This window comes from Odontesthes bonariensis, chromosome 5, assembly GCF_027942865.1.
Source record: "Odontesthes bonariensis isolate fOdoBon6 chromosome 5, fOdoBon6.hap1, whole genome shotgun sequence".
Classification (NCBI taxonomy): domain Eukaryota; kingdom Metazoa; phylum Chordata; class Actinopteri; order Atheriniformes; family Atherinopsidae; genus Odontesthes; species Odontesthes bonariensis.
This window is the reverse complement of record NC_134510.1, coordinates 26,602,730-26,623,414: the sequence shown is the minus strand read 5'-3', so window position 1 is coordinate 26,623,414 and position 20,685 is coordinate 26,602,730. Positions and strand designations below refer to the sequence as shown.

General features: G+C 41.3%; 1 protein-coding gene and 1 non-coding gene across 3 annotated transcripts; both read right to left on the bottom strand.

The window, feature by feature from the left end:
- Positions 1-4: 4 nt before the first annotated feature.
- On the bottom strand, positions 5-18,368 carry lpcat3 (lysophosphatidylcholine acyltransferase 3). 2 transcript variants are annotated; one of them, XM_075465816.1, is made up of 13 exons: positions 18,041-18,368; positions 13,431-13,538; positions 9,866-9,975; positions 8,998-9,091; positions 8,759-8,796; positions 7,345-7,523; positions 7,132-7,240; positions 6,953-7,039; positions 5,886-6,049; positions 3,412-3,559; positions 2,965-3,120; positions 1,666-1,809; positions 5-1,580 (listed from the first exon to the last, which is right to left on the bottom strand). In XM_075465816.1, the coding sequence occupies exons 1-12, from the start codon at positions 18,123-18,125 to the stop codon at positions 1,690-1,692; spliced, it is 1,398 nt and encodes a 465-aa protein (XP_075321931.1). In that variant the 5' UTR covers positions 18,126-18,368; the 3' UTR covers positions 5-1,580; positions 1,666-1,689. The 2 variants fall into 2 exon arrangements, with proteins under 2 accessions (XP_075321931.1, XP_075321932.1); XM_075465817.1 differs by having other exon boundaries at positions 9,866-9,972.
- Positions 18,369-19,316: 948 nt separating this feature from the next.
- LOC142380939 (U7 small nuclear RNA) lies at positions 19,317-19,373 on the bottom strand. Its single transcript, XR_012769885.1, has one exon. It is a non-coding gene; the product is annotated as a U7 small nuclear RNA (small nuclear RNA).
- Between the last annotated feature and the right edge of the window lie 1,312 nt (positions 19,374-20,685).

Below are 20,685 nucleotides of genomic sequence, written 5' to 3'. Positions count from 1 at the left end.
GGAGTCTTTGCCTGAAATGCAGCATTTTTAATGAGCATTACAAAACTGTATTTGAAAATCATCCCCTGCCTCCCAAACGCCAAGTTTTCTTTGTACATTTACTAAGGGTAAGGCAAAAAAAGAGTAGTCCCTTGAAATAGAAATTCATCAATTAATAATCAACATGCCATGTATAAATATTACTGAAATCTGGGCCGTTGCTACAGTGAGGTCTGTCCTCCCCATCTGTGTGAAAGGACGTGGCAGCAGCAGTAGAGCCGAGGCCTTCCTCCAGCAGGCAGGGGTCATTTATTCCACCGCCTCCCCCCACTTACTGGGTAAAATATATAAAGAGGCATTCCCAGAGTGGGATAGGATGCTTGCACCTCAGTCTGTTTAAGTACCACCTGCTGTTGGTAACAAGAGCAGGGCGCAGGTGAAGCCCAAACCAGTCCTTATTTTGTCCTCATGTTCAAAATCAAACAATTCCTTGAGTTCGAAAAACAAAAGAAGAAAAGAGAGATCAGATCGGATCAGATTTGGAGACCAGAGTGCACATAAGGGGAACCAAAATGACTATGTTTCAGTTTCATGTCTGTGTATTTCAGAGTGAGGGCTGAGCTTTAACCAAGGCTGAGAGACAGAGGAGTGGCACAGACGGAAGATGAAGAGATGAAGAGGAAAAAGAGGAAAAAGAGAAGAGGATGTGGGAAGAAAAAATAACATCTGGAGGAAAGGCTGAACAATGCAAGTAATTTCTTGAATTCTTATTCAAACTACAAAATGTTCTTATTCATAAAAGCTGTTAAAAGTCTAGAAAAATCAACCCTCCCACCCCACCCCACCCCACCCCACCCCACCCATCACAAATGAAATCAAATCCAGAACAAATGAACTGTAAAAACATTCATTAATACAAGGCCATTTTGACTTGGTGTTAGTGTACAGTGTGTGATTTACAGTGCTTGTATAACCACTAGCAGCCGTTTACAGACAAAACAACAGGCCCCTTAAAACTACCACCATCCAGCTCATTCTACATAGAGCCGTATGCATGTTGTATCGTGACATTAGGAAGTGTCGTATACGCTGGCGCTGTGCTTATACCTCCTCATCAGGCTTAGTGCTGCTGCTAAACAAGAGTGCCAGACATGGGACAAGAACAATGAAACAACAAAACGCATCAGAGTCAAAAACAGACTCCGAACCCGTGACACATGAGTGCAATCCTATGTAGACAGCCTGCAAGTACCGCAAGTCCCACAGGTCTTTTAAATCGAACAAAAAGAAAGAGAGAGAGAGAGATGGAGGAAGATAAACAAACAGGAAATTGCCCCAGACTGGCTCACAATTACCCCATGTGGCACAATGGTAATTTCCTGTAAACATTTCTTGAAATGTTTATAAAAACACCCCTCCCACTTAAAAACACAAAAATATATAGAAATTTATTTTACATAGACATATATCCACATATATATACACACACACACATATATATATATATATATGCAAATATATAACTAAAGGCTTTCAAATATTTTCCATTCTGCTCCTTGAAAGTCACAGTTCCCTTCAGAAGTTTTCAGCCTTAGATGGACCTGGGGGGGGATGAAAAATACATTAATTAAAAACTGTAATTTGCCTCAAGACTGATCAACAAAATAACAAAACGTGCCTTCTTACTTTGCCAGGTCTCTCAGCCAGCTTTTAGTCCTGTTTTTTCTCGCTCCGTTCTTTTTTAGGCACCAGCGCCTTACGGAGGTGTGGCAGGATTAAATAGGCCCCAAGGAAGAACACATGACCGCAGAAATAGATGGAATAATACACCTGAAAAACAAAAGTGCACAAAAAAAAAAGTCAAAATTCTCCCCCCAAATACATGTGTCTCAGTCCACTGTCCCACTAAAAAGGCTGCACCAAAGACCAGCCACTTTCCTTCTCTAAGTGAGAAAATCTTCTGTGCAACCCAGTTACTGTCGGTCTGTTCCTAAAAAAAAAAAAACTAAAAAAAAACAAAAAAAAAAAAACTGCTTTTGTCAGCTTTCTATGTTTAATACTTCCTCCTTGTTGCCGATTGTCTATGTAAACCTCTTTTAAGGCCGTACAAAAGAGACAGGCAGCAGCTTTTTGTGCTGTGCCACCATTCTTTTCCACAGACACAAAAGACATGCAAGGTTTTCTGGTAAAAAAAAAATAATTGCACCCAGAAGATGCCTCGGTGTTGGCTAATCAAACGGTTGCAAGCAGACAAATCCAGCAGATTTCTACGAATACTTTAATGCGAAAGCCTCTTGTGGCACAGGAAGCCATGGAGTAGTGTTTCGGCAACATTTACAAACTTGAAAAACATTACCTAATGCCCTGCAACTTTTGTCGTTTCTCAGATTTATTGGTTACACAAGCTTAAAAAAAGACACCGGGAAAGGAAGCGTTTATTTTGGCTTTCATGCTTTTGAAGCATCGCTGTCAGAATGTCGCCCACACTACCCTAAAACCAGTGCGTCTTGAGCTTGTGTTTGCTGATAAGTTCATGTGACTAGATGCAGGTCAGTCTTTAAGGTGTGTTGAAAGTGCTTTGTAACTGCAATGTAGTTATCAAGACATTTATGGAAAAAAACAAACTTATTTGAGTCATTTACATTACTTTTAGATCAAGCCTGGACAAATAATGTGACACCAAATTGAAAAATTGGGGGGAAAACGAGAAGAAAGTCCTGTTGCAGTTTTCATGCTGTTAAAGAATTGGTGAAATAGGACCCTGGGTTATATTTCAACAAAACACTGCGGTCTGAACAGCACACTCCTTACAAGCTGAGCCCTTTGTGCTCTCTTTACACGGTGCCCTTTGTAGTCTGAGTTTAACCTTCTGTCCTGTATTTGACATCTAAACTGGTCCCAAAGCTGGGTGGAGGGTACAAGTGAGGAAACGTAAAAAAAATTATTTGACTTTTAAATGGCACAGCTTTGAGAATTGTGCGTTACCTTTAGCCATTTGTCGTAGGTGAAGAGGCAGAATGCCACCAGAGGATACCCCATGAAGAGCCAGTGGAAAAACTGCTGAACTACATAGATGAGGGGGTAGAGGGGGCTTTTGGCTAAGTTTGTCAGCAGGGGACTATCCCGCACTAGTGCCAGGGCCTGTCACACAAACACACACATAATTCATAACAGTTGTTATAATACAGCATGGTTACATCACAAAATGATGGCACACTTATGAATGTAGCCAATATTTCCAATTACAAACCCATTCCACAGCAAGGTGCATTTAATTAATAGTATTGTGCCATTTAAAAAACAAAAAGCAATTTCTTATTATTAATTCAACAACAGTTTTTACGATGCAGACAAAACTTAAGGACAAAAGGATCGATCAAACAAACAGAGGAAAACAATTCAAGTACTTGTAGCCCCGTTGCTTAAGCATACCTGTCGCTCCACAATGATGATCAAGAACTCCATGGAGAAGCACAAGAAGTATCCGGAGTGAAGGCCGTGCCAAATGGTCAAAAACATCAGCGTGGTCACATGAGACAAGGTCTTATTGCCAAGGAACTTCAGCCGCTTGAACACGTGTCTTTAAGGAAGAAAAGCCAAAGTTGTGGATCATCCCTTTTACATGGCAAATCAGTCAGAAACAGTGAGTGCATCAGATGTCACAGTGGCACACACTCATGTACCTGCAGGTTGTTGTTGCATAGCAACTGAGATTTTAAAACATTTCAAAAACTCTCAGCTTGTACCAGAGTATTCAGCCTGATGGCTGCCCAGACGGCTGTGTTGCAACGTCTTAGACCCCCCCCGCCTATACAGGATACTGGTGACAAGCATGACTATTAGCTGTAGGAATGAGTGCCTGACAACAAAGTACATGAAGAGCCGCTGTTTTAAAGACTCGCTCATGGCTCAGTGTGCTTTAAAGAGCTCGTCAGAAAGTTCAGTGTCATCAGATTTGGAAGATTGTTTCAGATCTATTTTGTAGTTTTCAGAACCAAATGTGAGACAAGCACGACCTGAGCAACACATTTGAATGCTGTTACATCGGGAAATGAACAAATTAACAACATTTCATACACCAGCGTTTTCTGACGCTCCGATTTCCTTTGGTTTTCTGCACACCTTCACATTTAGGATGGGTCCTCCTCCCCTAAAGGACGTAAGTTACCTCATATGCAATGAAAGGATGAATAGAAATATTACATGAAATACATACACTGATCAGCCGTAACAATATAACCACCTGCCTAATATTGTGAAGGTCTTCCACATTTTGCCAAAAACAGCTCTGACCAGTCAGGGCGCAGATAAAGAAACATCTGAGGGCATTCTGATGTTAGCAAACGATCCTTTGGGCCCTGTGGGTTCTGAGATGGGATCTTTGTGGGTTGGGACTATTTCCCACATATCTCATCAGATTTGGTATCTGGGGATTATGGAGGCCGGGTGAATACCTCGGGCTCTTTGTCGTGTTCTTTGAGTCCTTTCTTAAAAAGTTTTTGCTGAGCTCCTGGGGCCGGGCTGCGACTGCGGGGCGGTACTGTCGCCACATGGGGGGGTTCGACTGGTCTGCAAAAATGTTTCGGGAGGTGGCAAGTGTCAAAGTAACATCCATACCAATGCCAGGACTTAGGTTTTCTCAGCTGGGAATATGTTTTAACAAAATGAGCTGTGTTCCCAACTTTACCCGTCAGTGGTTTTAATGTTATGGCTGATCACTGTAAACAAGGAGCCAGGTTTCTCTCCCTTAAAAACGTATAAAAGAGGGAAATGAAAGTGCAATGTCACCTGGATTTTCCTGGATTTGAGGGTCAACTGTTTTTCATTAAATCTGTCATCTTGTTGCTTAATTTCATCAAGGAAATTAGAGCCAACACCTGTTTATCATATTCATGCACCAGCGACGGATGGAAATAACTTAATCGTTATTTAGCATTAATTTCTGTGGAGTCCAATTACATGCATATTTAGTTGAAATTCTAACTACAGATGAAAGACTTTCTGCCTGTGAGTGTGGCAGTGACGAATACGACTTCATTTTTTTGTGCATGCAACGTTACGTGGAGACACCTTAGTTTGAAACGTGATAAATCCGTCACTTTTCCTCCTGATGAGCAAGATTTAAGAAACAACAGCAATCTATTTGCACCCAATCCAGCACAACTAAATCCAGTTCCTATCAAAGTGCCTAAATGTGTGCTGAGACAACTCACAAGTGGTGCACGTGCAACTATAAATGAACTTCCTTTGTGGGTTACACAATTACATCATCTATGTCAAGTTTATATTGCATCGACCAACAGCCTGAAAGCTCTTGATCGACCAGTGACACGCTATGATGTCACTCATTACTTTATCGCTTACTGACTTAATCAGTTATTTTTTTTTAAACATCCTTACAACATGCATTTCCACTTCAGAGCCAACTTCCACCCCTGCTTTATGCAGAACCATCAACATTTTCTGCATCTGCAGCAGTTTGGAGATGGGAAAATGAAAGTCGACACAAGTCGTTAATGCATTCAACTGAACTGGACCATGTAATAAACTGTATGCTCAATAAATAAATTGCTTTGCTCGATGTGGTTGTCATCAAATTGTGTCACACGTTAAAAGAATTTCATGCATGAAGCCTCTGCTGGAAGGCTGTCAATGATTGCAAACTTTTAAACCCTCCCAGGATGTCCACTTCCACTTTCTGGTGACTCTTCTACTGTTAAAACGCACTGAAGAGAGGCCTTGCATCTTAAATTACTTCTTTGTTGCCGAGGTTTGCCACATACATGGATTCATGATTAAACCGCTGTCCCTTTCACTTGACTGCAATCTCAGTAAAATTCTAACTTTTACAACCCAGCTGTGAATAGGAGCAAGAGAACATCTCAGATTTCAGACTCGACACTGACCTGGCAGCCCAGGCATTTGTGTTGATGTTGAACGAAGAAATGGTTCCTGAAAAAAGTGGGGTAGTCTCAAAGACCCACACCTTCATATTGGCACAGGCATCCCATTGGTGCTTACCATCCACTACTCCATTGTACCCTAGTCCAGTTAATATACATACGCCCTCCTGTAACATAAAGCACACATTCATATGAGATGACACAATGGGGCACAAGACCCTGAGAAAGTGGGACTAAACCATCTATTTGACCTGATTAGAGTTTATAATTCATCTTTCAATGTATGCAAAAGGGGGTGTTTTACAGCCAGGGCTGTGTGTTAATGCAGATTCATCATAAATAAGGATAACTTTAGGGACAAATTCTAAGCTTTTAAAGTGATGGGGAGTATTACACACAAAGGATTTCTAATATCTTCAGAAAAGAAACAACTCTGTATGATCGACATACAGGAATAAGTGGTTAAACAAAGATTGTCCCCTAGACAAAACAAATGCCGCCCTTTAGCTATGACTGTGCGGCAGAAGCTTTGTGGACAATGACAGCCTCTGTTCACAGCAGCCATCCAGTTTATGCACCTGTCTGCTGGTATTTCCTGTTAATCTTTCCAACTGAACTCAGAAATGGCAGAGGGGCACGGCTGCTGATGCAGATACAACTGCTGTTTGAGGCAAAACAGTCAGGCTTTATTCTGTCTTTCATCTAAATAGCAAACTGTTCAGTGAGACAGACATTTATTCCCAAAGCAATGAAATAACAGTTTCAAGCAGTGCATCCAAATTTTAAGCCCTGAAAACACATTCAAATCTAAGTATTTTCACCTGTAAAAAAACCTGCGTTTTTACATGTTGGGTTTTTTATTTCTTATTATGGGCCTAATTTCATTGCCAATCAACACACTAATGAACTGTTTGGTTCTTGTTTTTTCCCCACTTTATCAACGTTTTGTTTATACAAAAACATTTTACCAGTATTTGTTTCTAATCATATTCGTAACTCAGTGCTCACGAGTCAGGGGAGCCAAAAATTCTGTAGATGTTTGCAATAAAGCAGATAAAGAGGCCACTTACCGCTATAACCCAACAGCTGACATATTTATACAAAATAACTTTGCCCCAGAGCAGAACAAACACACAGCGATACCAGAACGGCTGAGCCTGTGGAGAGGAAACAGTTTTCATTTTTTAAATAAAAAAAAATATATATACTTTATTTGCTTATCATTTGCAGATCGTGTCGTTGTTCTCACCTCATACTCGTCTGTTAAGTAGTAGGTGTCCGAGTAAGAATGACTAAATATTGCATAAATCGCCAAGCAAAGAAAACCCAGAGAAAACCTCTTCAGAGCCGGAATGATGCTGGAAGAGAAATAACAAGAGAATGCCATGTCTTTTTAAATAGAGATCTAATTAAGACTGCCTTTCAGCTTATTTATCTCAGGATCTTCTCACTTTTTTTTTACCTGTTGGGAGGCTTTCCGGGAAAGTCAGTGAGCTCCCCTGCCACCAGCTTCTGGTAGCTGCGTAGTGTAAACTGGGGACCCACCAGGAAGCCTCCGTAGAAGTAGGAAAAGCCGTACACTTCCAGCAGCGAGGGCACAGATGGCAGAGCACTTTTCTTCTGCTCTGAACTCAGCTGCGGCTGCAATTTAAGAATATTGAAAGAAACGAAAGACATTTACAGCTCGACAAACATGTCTGCACGAAATAGTCACCGACAGTTGACTGAAGGCTGTAAATAAGGCTGTTTAGTGTACTAAACTGTGACCCTTGGTATTCATCTGAGTGATAACAACAATGAGGAGCATAGACCTCAGAGCATTTTCACAGATAACCAAAAAACCACTGAATGAAAAAGCAAGTGAACTAAGTGATCATCAAGAAAGGCTAAAAACTTATTAAATACATTGAAAGAGAGGAAAAACATTGAGTCGAGGGCACAACAATGAGCGGCAGGCAGGGCTGGAGAAAAACTGAGAAAACGGTTTTATTGTTTACCAGCTGTGGCGTTTTTCCATTAAGCGACACGGTAAGGTATGGTCTGACTTCACGGCTCTTCCACGATTCGTTTCCCGCTGCAGACAGAATCCTCTCACCGCGGCTGGAATCAGCCGTTTATCAGCTCCGCGAGCGTGAAACTGCAGCAATGTCGACGAGACGCACAACTTTGTTTCTGTGTGCGTTTCTTACATCGATTTAGCAGGTGCTTTCATCCAAAGCCACTTACAAGTGAGGACCATAGAGGAGCACAGGGTAGTTATTTCTGTGAGGGAGCTTGTGATGACTTTTTTGGTTCAGAAGGGTTTGAATATCTTTGGAAAGTAAATCTAACAGCTGAGTGCTACGGAGCTCGGCCGCAGTCAGCGGAGAAACAAAGATCAATCTGTAGATCCATACTCGCAGTTAATAAACATGCTCTTGTATTCATTAGTCACGCACACAGTATGCAATCCATGCGCATAAATGAGCTATCTGCTGTATGTTGTGTCGGGCTTTCGAAAGACTTCACGAAACAAGGAAGTGTGCCGGTGAATGTGTGCTGCTGTAGAGATGTCAATGCCCACGGGTGATGATTCTGTCTGACCAACCAGCGCTCTGCGGTGTTTCCACATCTCTGTGCAACATCGACTCGGCTTGCTTGGATAAAGTAGTACCGAAAAAAGTGTCATCCGTACCATACCGTGCCATCTAATGGAAAAGAACTGTTATGTTGTTGTGGAGGCTTTAGGTTTCCCCACAACACAGGCCATTTTCTCCAATTACGCTCACAGCAAACGAATGATTTTGAGCTGACAAACACCAAGTAAACCTGTGAGACAGACAGCATCGTGACCAGGGAACAAGCATGCAAAAAACAAGAGAAATCAGCCAACTCACTGGTTCCTTCCCGCCATCATAGTAATCAAATGCCAAACCTGCAATCAGAAAATGCAGCAGTGTCAGCGACTGCCGAGGAGACGAACGTCACGATCACTTGACTACACACCCTGAAGCGTGCAGAGTTAATCATTCAGAAAACAGAGGGGGGGGCACCAACAACAAGTTATCAAGTAAGAAAAAAAAAAACTTTTATCCCAAAACTGTTGAATTTCTCAAGCTCGCTGCGGTGAACTCACCAATGAGTTTAAGTGAGAGGACACAATGAGGCATAGTCCACTTGATGTCATACTCTTCTGTCGCTGTGTAGTAGTACCCTGCCAGCAGGTACAGCTGCGGGAGGAGAAAAGAAAAGCACGATCCGGGGAGCAAATATGAGCAGCAGTTTCACGGCTAAGAGAAGCAGAAGACTTTATGAGAAGGCGACATCAAGAATTTACAGGAAATGTGGCGTTTCAAAATCTATCAATGTGTTTCACTGCTAAAGCATGCAAAAGAAAAAGACTCCAACATTTTTACCGGAAGTAATTGCATCTATCATATAAATGCCACCTAATGGAGACTGGAAGCTCATTCCTGCTGAGAAAAGAGATCCTACAAAGGTATAGAAATCATAAACCACTTCAAAGTCGTGATAAACCATCTCAACATTCTATTTCAAAGTAACGATTTGCTACTTTAAAATACTGAAAAACAAACCGACTTCTATTCTTTAGATAGTTAATCATTATTTTGAGTGGTTCCAATTATTTTGAGATTATCATTATTTAGCTTATTGTTCATGACAATGTCTAAAACTTTTCAGAAAACAGCTGGTTCCTACTTTTCAGGCAACCGATCATATGTGCAGAAACTGTCACCCTGGTAACGGGAAAGCTGGAGGTTGCTGGTGAATGTGGTGCTTTTATTGTAGTACGATTTACAAGCTCATTCTGACATAAAGAACCGCTGTTACAGCAGAAAGAAAATAGAAGAGAAATGGGCTCTAATAAATCCGATAAGACTGTGTAGTTGAACTGGTATCCAGTACGACTGAATATCGACAAAAGTGAGCAAAAAAACCCACATAAATCTGCTACAAGACAAGAGAGGAGAGATAAAGCTCACCATTTGAAAGGTAAAGCTGCTCAGGACAGATGTTACCGTCCTTCCCATGAGTCTCAACATCAAGAACTGGACAAAGATGCATAATGCGGAGTGATAGAGCTGAGATCCTGGGAAAAAGAAGTGGACAAAAGGAGGATGAGGAGCAGTCGAGTGTGACCTGTAAGACTGAACATGTCAACGGCATTTCTCCTGCACAGTTCAATATCAGCAGACACAAAAGAGGCAAATGTAAGAAGAAACAAAACACAAATCAAATTAAAATGAGCTTTCAAGTAAAAAAAAGATAAAGCAACAGACCTGCTGTAAAATCCAAGTGCAGCCACAAAAGAATAAAGACAAGAGAAAGACATCAGTATTGGCAGTTTGCATTCAGTATAGCAAGCAGCTCTTTCACTCTGCAGGAGGCACATATGTTATTTATATAAAACATATTTGTTATTATTGTGAAACTGAAACACTTTGAAATCATTTCATTTGTTAGCTGACTGGTCAAATGTATCAGAAACCATCTACAAAAAGCAATACAGTGGAAAACAGTGTCTGCAGCTTCTAAAATACAAATATTTTCTGTTTTTTTAAAATCACCTATGACAGCAAATTAGAATTAGGCACAGAACATTTATTTTGAAATAACTCTAGACAACAAATGACAAGCTTATCTGAATATCTTAAAGAGTTCATGTCAAAAATATGTCAGAAAATGTCCCAGAACAACTGAAATCCATTCAGATTGCTTGTTTTTTTTCAACCAACATTAGAGTTGGTCCATGAATGGACATTTAAAGGGATAATCCGGAGTAAAATGCACTTTAGATCAATTTGCGGGATGATTGGGAGTACATACGTTGAGTTGACATCAAAATCATGTCATTCGGATGTGTTTTGAGAATTTCGATTTGACTGTTTTTAGCCAAAAGTCGTTAGCCTGGAAGTGAGAGGGGCAAATCGTATCGCCGCTACAAAACGCTATTTTAATACCTCTTCTACAGCTCCAAACAACATAACACTTACGTGGTAGTGAGTAGAGGGTCCCCAAAGCCAAACCGAAGTGTCCCGAGGTCTTCATGTGGTCGGATAGAGAGTCCAGAATGAATTTAATCAAGCCAGTACCTGCTCTTCTCTGCTGCTCAATCAGAGCCTCTTCCGTCAACAGGAGGCTACCTCACGCGAGACATCACGTCACGTGACATTTCAAAATTCCAACCTGTTAGTAAGCTAGGCTTTGCTGTTGCATACAACTTCATTTCACTTTCGAAAGAAATACTGGACTATGTTTGTAAAAAAAAAAAAACGGCAACGAAACGTGTTACTCCACGCTCGGCAATCAACTCCTACGGACTCACGTGACGTGATGTCTCGCGTGAGGTAGCGTCCTGTTGACGGAAGAGGCTCTGATTGAGCAGCAGAGAAGAGCAGGTACTGGCTTGATTAAATTCATTCTGGACTCTCTATCCAACCACATGAAGACCTCGGGACACTTCGGTTTGGCTTTAGGGACCCTCTACTCACTACCACGTAAGTGTTATGTTGTTTGGAGCTGTAGAAGAGGTATAAAAATAGCGTTTTGTAGCGGCGAAATGATATGCCCCTCTCACTTCCAGGCTAACGACTTTTGGCTAAAAACAGTCAAATCGAAATTCTCAAAATACATCCGAATGACATGATTTTGATGTCAACTTAACATATGTACTCCCAACATCCCGTAAATTGATCTAAAGTGCATTTTACTCCGGATTATCCCTTTAAGGTGCTGGTGTGAAAAAAAGTTTGACGTTTTTTGACTAAACAAGTAATCGGCCGTCTTTTTCTGTTCACCGACTCCTTTGCTCTGACTGGGTTTCAGGCCAGTGTTTTTCCTGCTGGTTACTTTATTTTATTAAAGTGTTTCTATTCAGAATAAATGGGGCGACTCAGGAGCAGCTTGTACTGTACTCATGTTGCAGTTTAACGCCGGTAAACATCTATGAACACGTGTTAACTATAACACTGGAAGTAGCAGGTCTTGATTTACGATTATGATTTGTGACGCTGGAAATCTGATGAGTATCTAACTGAAGTAGCTTGATATCAGCCCATTGCTCCCCAAACCCTCCCAGCTTAGGAAATGTTTTTCTTAAAAATATCTGCGTAATAACGTGCATTCATTTTATCAGACCTTGCAAAATCCTAAACTTCCACCACGCATACTTTTGCATCTAAGACGTGTCGAGGTTCGTCTCTCAGAGCTCATTATGTTTGTGATTCTTTCTAATCCTCACCATTCGTTCATTTTTCACTGGACGGGCTTATGATGCGTACTGAGCATCCACAAAGCCTGAGAGATGATTTGCAACTAACCAGCTAGGCAGGATTCGCTCGGACTTTAACACAAAGGTGGGCGTGCCGGACGTTTGGAACCGCAGCGACAGCCATGAGATCAGACTCGTGATTAGTCAGGCGATTTGATTGGCTGAACTATTCTCAACTTTCCACAAAAAAAACTTAGCCAACAAAGTGAAGACGCGACACGTCCCCACACTGAGATGGGAATCCTCTGAAGCCTGAAACTAATAACTGCCTTATATATTCAAAAATAATTTCCACCAGTTTTCATTTACTTTCCATTTAAGTTCTATTGATTTTAAGTATCAATAGAGCCCTATTAGATCGATAAGTTATGCCAGATATCTTTCTACATTTAGCGGCAGAAGCCACTTCTATGTTTTTATATTTTCAGAGTAGGTTTTTTCTTTATGATCTGTTTTTATGAGAAAGCATTACTTCTCACTGCAGATCTGTAGGAGAAACTAAGAGACCTTCACGTCGGCCAATCACCTTTACGGAGCTGTAGGATATAAGCTGTCCCCATTTCTAAAAGAGACTAAACTTTCAGGGTGCACAGCGACCCGTTTGCCATTCCAAACACAAAGTTTAGGACTCGGAACTAAATGTCCAAGGATTATTTTATTGAAAAGCAACTATTTTCAGCTCATGTTTAGGTTGAAGTCAATAATCTGCTGCTTCTCGTCATCGTACTTTGTGGAAAGCGTCTCAGAACAGGAGGTTTCATCCTTGGCCCCTTGAGATTTTCATCCGACGGCCCAACAGTGAATAACTCTAATTAATAAAACAACCAGCAGATCAAAAAACAGGTACTTGACTTTGAACTTTATAGCCACGTTTCGAGGCGTGTTGCCTTTGAAATTATTAGCATAGCTAACCATTGACTCGTAAAATCCCTGACATGGCTTAAAGATTTCTTTCATCTCGACTCCACGTGAAAAACACGGTAACACACGAGTAGCGCGCGAGTAGCGGAAAGGACAACAACGAATGTCAGGCCAATGTCCATAATTCACATATTAAAAAATAGAGTTTGAGTATTTGTGTAATTAGAAATAAATTGGAATTTTTGTGAGAAAAGAAAAACTGTCAGGGCCTGACACACAGACTCAAGATATAAGAACTTACCAGAACATGATTAGAAAACTAAAATATAGCTCAAGAACACAGTTTACTATACAGAATTATGCTCCCTGCTGAACGGTGTCTCTCCAACCACAACACATCTCCTTTTTCATCTCACCAAAGTTGAATGCAGCTAGAGCCAATCCAGAGAGCGCGTGGAACAAGTGGATAACTGTGGCAGGCTTGTAGAACAAGAAGCGCCGGTACACCAATGCAAAGGGATACCCTGCAGGAAGCAGAGAGACAGAGGTAGAGAGGACAAAATATGTTAATGGAGATGCAGGACATGCCTTCATATTGTTGTGACTCAGACAGGGTGTTTGCAGGTTATGCATCTTTTGACACATCCAGATGTGAGAATACAGAGGTGTACTACATCGGATCCTGCAGAGGTCATTCCCCTTGAGGTTGAAGGAGAACCACACGAGTGTGTAACAGAAGCTGTGAGATACATTAAACTGAGACCTGACTTAGAAGCAACTCCACTTGTGCAGGCTGATGTCACCATCATGTTGTGGAGAAGAAGGAGTCGGATCCGCCGTGGTCAGCCTCTCATGGGGAATTTTATTGAACAAACCGTCACAGAGACATGTGCATTCAGAATGTCCGGATATTCCCTTTGACCTCAGTTTGTGCCTTTATACCGTTCCGTATCATACAATGCGTACATGGCTCACGCCCAATCTCTCTCAGGTGCCTGGCTTTCGCCATTATCGTAAACAAGCTCATTCTAACCTTAAACAATATTCATATGAACCGGACAACAAGGCGCATGATGTAATTAGGCCATGTCATGACATTTCTCTCCCACAATATCAGCCAAGTGAGCCACAGTTCACACCTCCTGGTATCAGCAGCTCTGACCTTGTGATGAAAACACATGGCATGCACACAAAGGGGCACACGGCGACCACTGGTGATGACGTGTGGTTTAGATTGCGGCTTTTCAGGGGAAAAAGACGGCCACCCTGTACAAACACTCGCTAAAACGGGAGCCATTTTGAAGGCTAGCCCATCTCCGTCGCGGCCTGATGTCTGCACGACGTTCATATCTCAAAGTGCTACACAAATCAATGCATTTGTGCAAATTACGATGAGACTACACAGATACAGAGTGAGTATCAGTACCTCTGTGAGTATCAGAGCGGAGTCTGAACATCCACATGCAAAGTCACACAGATGTGAATCTTATCCAATGATGTGGTGCAGCTCGACAGTAAAGGCACAATAAAATTCAGCGCCACTAATAGAGCAAAATGACCTACGAAAGCCGTTCTAGTGAAGCGGCCAAAGTCACACCTAACACACTGGTGAGTCACACTGTTACACCGGGTGACGTGCGGCCATGTGAAAAACAAAGGACGCCTTCTTTCGGTTCTGAGGTTTTACGTATAAAGACTACCGTGGACGAGAAATTGATTCCAATCGACCCATTTGTGGTTTAAAATTAGATTTTTTTCTGAGTTTCCTCGTCGACTTCCACCACATTTGTGTACAAGAAACATCTTTCTCGTACCCCTGAGAAGGTGACTCTGAAGGTGCATTGTGTCACAATTTTTCAAGGTATATTATCAAAATGGGGAAATATTATGGTGCATTGTTTGAATTAAGAATAAAAGAACCAGGAACATCTTCCAGGGTCGTGTTTGGTTGCACTTTAAGCCTCATGACAATACCGCCCCCCTATTTTACTGTTGAAATAAGGGCAAAAACTGGTTTTAAATGTTTCTTTTGTCATTTGCAGTTTGTTGATTTAAAGAAAGACAAAAATAAAATCTGGTCAAACCTTCATCGGGCCCAAAGATTTGGTAAACACAACCTCAGATGAGCAACAGTACATGCCACATTTAAACTGCTTCTTACTGTATTTAACAAGATTCGGTCAGAGTAAAGAAGCAGTGTGTTCAAAAAAAAAAAAAAAAAAAAAAAAAAAAAAAAAAAAAAAAAAGAATAGAAATAAATTGCACATCCCATGATGCAACAGCTTGTAAAACCACCATTAACAGCAATAACGTTGACTAATCATTTTCTGCACGATGTTATCAGTCTCTGACGTCATGGAGGAATTCTGGCCCGCGCTTCTTTACAACGTGGCTCGTGCTAATTGAGGTTTGTACGTCTTCTTTATGCGCAGCTCTCTTAAGGTCCCACCACAGCATTTCTGTCAGGTTGAGGTCTGGACTTTGACTCGACCGTTGCAACACCTCCATTCGTTTCTTTTTCAGCCGTTCCGCTGTAGATTTGCTGCTGGGTTCGGGATCATCCGGTCTCAGCCAAGCTTTAGCTGTCAGACAGATGGACTGAGATTTGATTCTACAATACTTTGGTATACGGAAGTAGTTCGTGTTGTGTCACGGCTGTGCTTGACAGTTAGTACGAGGTGTTTGTGCTGATAAGCTGTGTTTGCTGCTGAGTGTTACGACCAAACATCTCCTCTTTGGTCTTGTGGTTTGTTTGGATGTAACTTTACAAACTTAAGCTGTCCTGTCACGACTGTCTCTCCTTCCAAACAAATCGTGCTTGTTCAGCCTTTTTTCAAATTATACCATCATGAATTTAAACATTTCACATGCTCGCTGAGGCCTGTCGAGTCTGAGATGGAGCTCCTGGGTGTCTGAGCATTGCACAGTCTGACCTTGGGGTGAACTTGCTGGGACATCCATTCCTGGGAAGATTGACAGCTGTGTTGAATGTTTTCCACTTGTGAATAACCTAATCATTCTCTGTAGAGTGATGGACTCCAAATCTTTTGAAAATGGCTTTATAACCCTCCCCACAATGATGGACAGCAACAACTGCCTCTCTAAGATCATTGCTGAGGTCTTTCCTCCCTGTTATTAACACACACCTGGAAATATTCACACTTTCGGATGATCAATGAATCGAGTTTGATTGATTAGAAGAATCTGGCTGCCGTTTAGCCTTTAAATTCATATGAAAGCAGTCAAAGTGGACTTAGCTTTTGTTAAATAAACAATGGCGTGATGTGGTGACGACATCTGAAGTCTGCCTCATTTTAAAGACCTCGTAAGGCACCGGAAGATTTTATTTTTTCCAATATTACATCACTAAACATAAAAGCTGAGCATTGAAAGGGGTGTGCTTTATTTTCCATGAGTTAAAGGGTTAGGGAAGTTTGAGTTTTACTTTAGCTCACCACACACCCAACGATCCGGCGACGATGCACCTTTGCTTCTGGCCAACGACACGAGCATCTTCGACCGTAGCTGAAGATCAGTACGTCGGTCCAGTCGACGGCTTCAAGAGTTTGCTTTGGACGTTTTTAAAAGAAAGCTGCATATTTCTGATGTGTTAATCCAAAGTCTACTGTCCTAAGAAAAGGGCCTGGAGTAAAGTGCCAGAAAAATGTCAGGATGGCGTGAAAAACAGATTAGCATGTGGTTGCTCTTTTTGATTTGGATTACAGGAGTACACAATAGCCCCAGCTTTGTCCTTTCAAATATTCTGCAATCCAATAAATCAGGTTTAAAGCTGCTGTCGGACAACTGTCTAAGTCACTCGGCCAACTTTGCTGTGAAAGAAGAAACCACAAGGACCGTTACAGGAAATCTGTTTGTCAGTGGTTTTAGTTTTGAACATATGGAGGTAGTCAAAACCCAGGAAGAGTTTGATTTCATACCTGGTCCTGAGCAAAGAGAATGTGTCAACAAATTCAAATCTAACCATATAGCAGAGGAAACAAGTGTACAAGTGTAGTGGTGTGAAAGGCAGATACAATATTGCCAAAATATTACGCAACACACGTTAAGAAACGCAATGACAGGGAGCACGCAAGAGGCTGGCTCAAGAAGTTAATGCAACACCCAAAGTCTGATCCGAAGTGTTGGTGATGTGAGTCCAGAGGAAACCAGACGTGTCCATGTGTCCGAGCAAAGTTCAGAGCTGACAGAGTGGAGGGAGCGCTCTCACACACACACACACACACACACTTGCTGCTCATCTTGGAGCGCACACTCACCAACATGCTGCACTGCATTCCCCAACCTCTACAGTTTTTTTTTGTTGTTTTTTTCTAGACCAAACCTGAAACCAGCCCTGAAACCATTAGGTGTGTCAGAGTAACACTTCCCTGCTTTCCAGAGGAGTACAACTCAGAGTGGTGCTCACAAAAAGAGCTACCCAAGAACACACACACACACCTGGTATTCCCACTCATAGTCCTAAAGCAGGGCTCTGTGCAGCTATAAGGGGAAGCAAACTTTTGCCCTTGTCCCGGAACTTAACCCCCCGTCAGTGTCTACCGTCCTCTCAGTTATACAGTAAATGAATAACATATTTTCAAGTATCCTAACTCTGCATCCCACAAACTGTTTAATCAAAGTGTATTCCTCAGCACTCCCAAATCCTATCTGTCGAATTGTGCAACAATGAAATGATGGATACAGCAGCTCAGTTTACAGACACACATTAACCGCTGCTGGTGCCGCTTGCAGGACACCACTTGACATGAAGGGTACGCGCTTCCTACACGTGAGCTTACCGTTTAGTGGAAACCAGGGCTTGAATTATAGAGATAATGACTTAGCTACACACAGACAGAGGCTGGTTTGCTGTATGAACCTGCATATTGGCTGACGGAGCGCTGAGTTAGCTGACACAAACAGTTACACAGAGTGAGAGGGGGCAGGCGGACCTGCCACCTGGAGGGGTGTCATCACTCCCAGCTACCACAATAACACGGATATGATGCCAAGAGGCGGAACTCACCGATTAAAATTGATAAAATGAGTCGAACCGCTGGCTCCGGGGAACCTAAGGACTCCGACAATTTCTCCAGCAAGGGAGCCGCCATCTTTCTTGTGGGCGGAAACGTGTCTTCGCGACGGCTCGGTGAACTCTACTGACTCACAGCAGACATCTATACACAGACACGGTCCCTGAACGACGCGCCTCAGCCCTCAACAGGGAGATCCTCCTCCTTAAAGACCGCCTTTCTCACCCCTGTCGCCACTGCTACTGTTTTACCATCATTATTACATAACTGGAAGTCTCTGAGGGGAAGCACAGTGCTCTTAGTGCTGAATGAGAGTGCCGGTATGCTCAGAAAAACTCTTTACAAAAGACCATATGAAATAAATAGTGGGGCACGCGTGCCCCCGTGTGGACACTAGCAGTAATAACATGATTACAAATAGTGGCCTTATCAATTCTAAAACATATAACTTTTATATAGCATGTCTCAGATGTCCTGACCGTATTAAGTTAACAACAAAAAAGAGAATAAAGTTTTATTTATTCAGAATAAAAAGTAATAAACAGAACTCACGAATAAGGCTATAAGTACCACCAGCTGGATGGTGATTGGTTACTGGGACAGCATGAGGAAATATGGGCGGAGCTACAGCTTAGAGGACGTGATGTGTAGTCAATACGTCCATATTTGTAGTTTACAACAAACATGGAAACATGGAGGACTTCAACAATGACACATTTGTGTTGTATGATACATGTATGTGTCTTAGTTTGTTTATATACCAATAACAAAGATATTCATGCCAAACACAGGCGTACAAAACAAAAAGAAAAATGTGAAAACAACCCGTATAACCTTAATAATTAGTATTTTCATCAGATAATTATCGACAGACATGAGCCCTTTAGCTTTATGAATTGTATTAATCTTACAGATGCGTGAGATGACTGGTGGCTGTTTGCATGTAGCTTAGAGATGTGTCGTAGAATAAACTCAAATCAACTGTGAACATGTATGTACATGTATGTTAAACACATATTCCTTCAATAAGTTATGTCAAAGTAGAATTCCAAGCTGAAGCAGCTCCTTCAATTAACACGGAGCATTTGACAGTAATGTTTTCACTCTGCTCGGGACACATTTTTGAAATCGAAAGAAATCCCTTCTGTGGCCATCAACTATACTAACGTACCGACACAATTTATGTACGACGACATATCATATTTGATATCACGCATCCCTTCTACCATAAATATACATGAATGAATGTTTTATTTTTGACATAAAGAAGGGGGCTTCCCATTATGGGAAACCTGCTAGACAAATATCTTAAGAGCAAAGATTCCTAATGAAATAGCGTGATTGGTTGAGTCTAGTAAAACCCATACATACTCTTTTATTACGGTGTGGTTCTCAGTACACTAATATCGAAAATAGAATTAACGACAAAAACGTAACTTATGTACGTGTTTGTGACAATACATCAATTTGAATTCGTTATTAAATCGATTTTACGAGTAAAATAAATATGTTTAACCGCAAAGCATGCTGGGTATTCAAAACGAAATCGAATTGACTGAATATTGTCCAATCGGAACGTTTTGTGTACGAGGCCGTCATGAAAGAGGCTGGACTTGTGTTGTAGCCTCCAATCAAACGGGCGTATTGTCATGGCTTTTGACTCACTTCCTATCACTCATACTCGATTCATCTTAACAGTAAAATAAACAGTAAAACACCACGTTTTACGGATTTTATTGGCAGTCAGAAAAATCTATGCCTGGATATTAACGCTTGAATACTGGTTGGAAAGAGGCCAACATATTGTATCCTTTTCCCCCGCAAAGGATTAGTAAAAGACGAATAAGCACATGTTTTTTTTATTTATAAATATATTTTTTCTTGTTCAGATAAATTTATAGATAAATAAAAATGTAGAATTTGAATGTCAGAAGCAGCAATCATATATTTATAATACGAAGAAATTTTATGCTCAGATCTTGAAGCCCTGCAGTGGACCTGCAGTGTAATGTGCTGTAAATGAAAGCTCCCATTTATGTCTGACCCTAGGCAAGGAAAGGCAATAGCAATTTTATTTGTAGAGCACAATTCGTACACAAGACAATTCAAAGTGCTTTACAGCTACATAAAATCCCTAGTGAGACCCTAGTGTTCAGGGTTGAGTCACCAGTCTAAACATCATGTTTTCCAACGTTCGGGTCACTGCAGTCTTTTAATGTGTTTGGCAGCATTTCATTTTTTTTTCTTTTTAAACAAGATGCAGGCTAACAAGCACATATTGTTCAGCATATCATAAACTTACTGAAATTCATGAAAATTAGCCGAACCAAACTGTAAGTAAATGTACTGACCAGGCAGTATTAAGGATCTCAACACTGTGTGGAAATGTTCACAAAAAAGTATTTTTCTGTGGAGAGTTACTTAAAAAATGTCTTTGGGTTTAAAGGTCACAGCCATATATCTAATCACTACAGTTTCCCTCGTGCACTAACAGCTCATTTAAATCTCCACCCACTTAACAAATATGAAGGCAGTTGGTTATGCATGTTTTAAGTCCTTAAATGTGACCTACAAAATCTTAGGCAAAGCACTGTTTTCTATCTTGTTGATAGAGAGCGATAAGGTAACTCTGAGTGAT

What these genes read in the sequence shown, in the direction of transcription:
- lpcat3 (XM_075465816.1), bottom strand. Translation starts at nt 18,125, where the DNA reads ATGGCGGCTCCCTTGCTGGAGAAATTGTCGGAGTCCTTAGGTTCCCCG. An exon ending in GCAGCTTTACCTTTCAAATG is followed by an intron (nt 9,092 to 9,865) that starts GTGAGCTTTATC and finishes CTCCTCCCGCAG; the next exon opens with CTGTACCTGCTGGCAGGGTA. An exon ending in TCAGCTGTTGGGTTATAGCG is followed by an intron (nt 6,050 to 6,952) that starts GTAAGTGGCCTC and finishes TTTATGTTACAG; the next exon opens with GAGGGCGTATGTATATTAAC.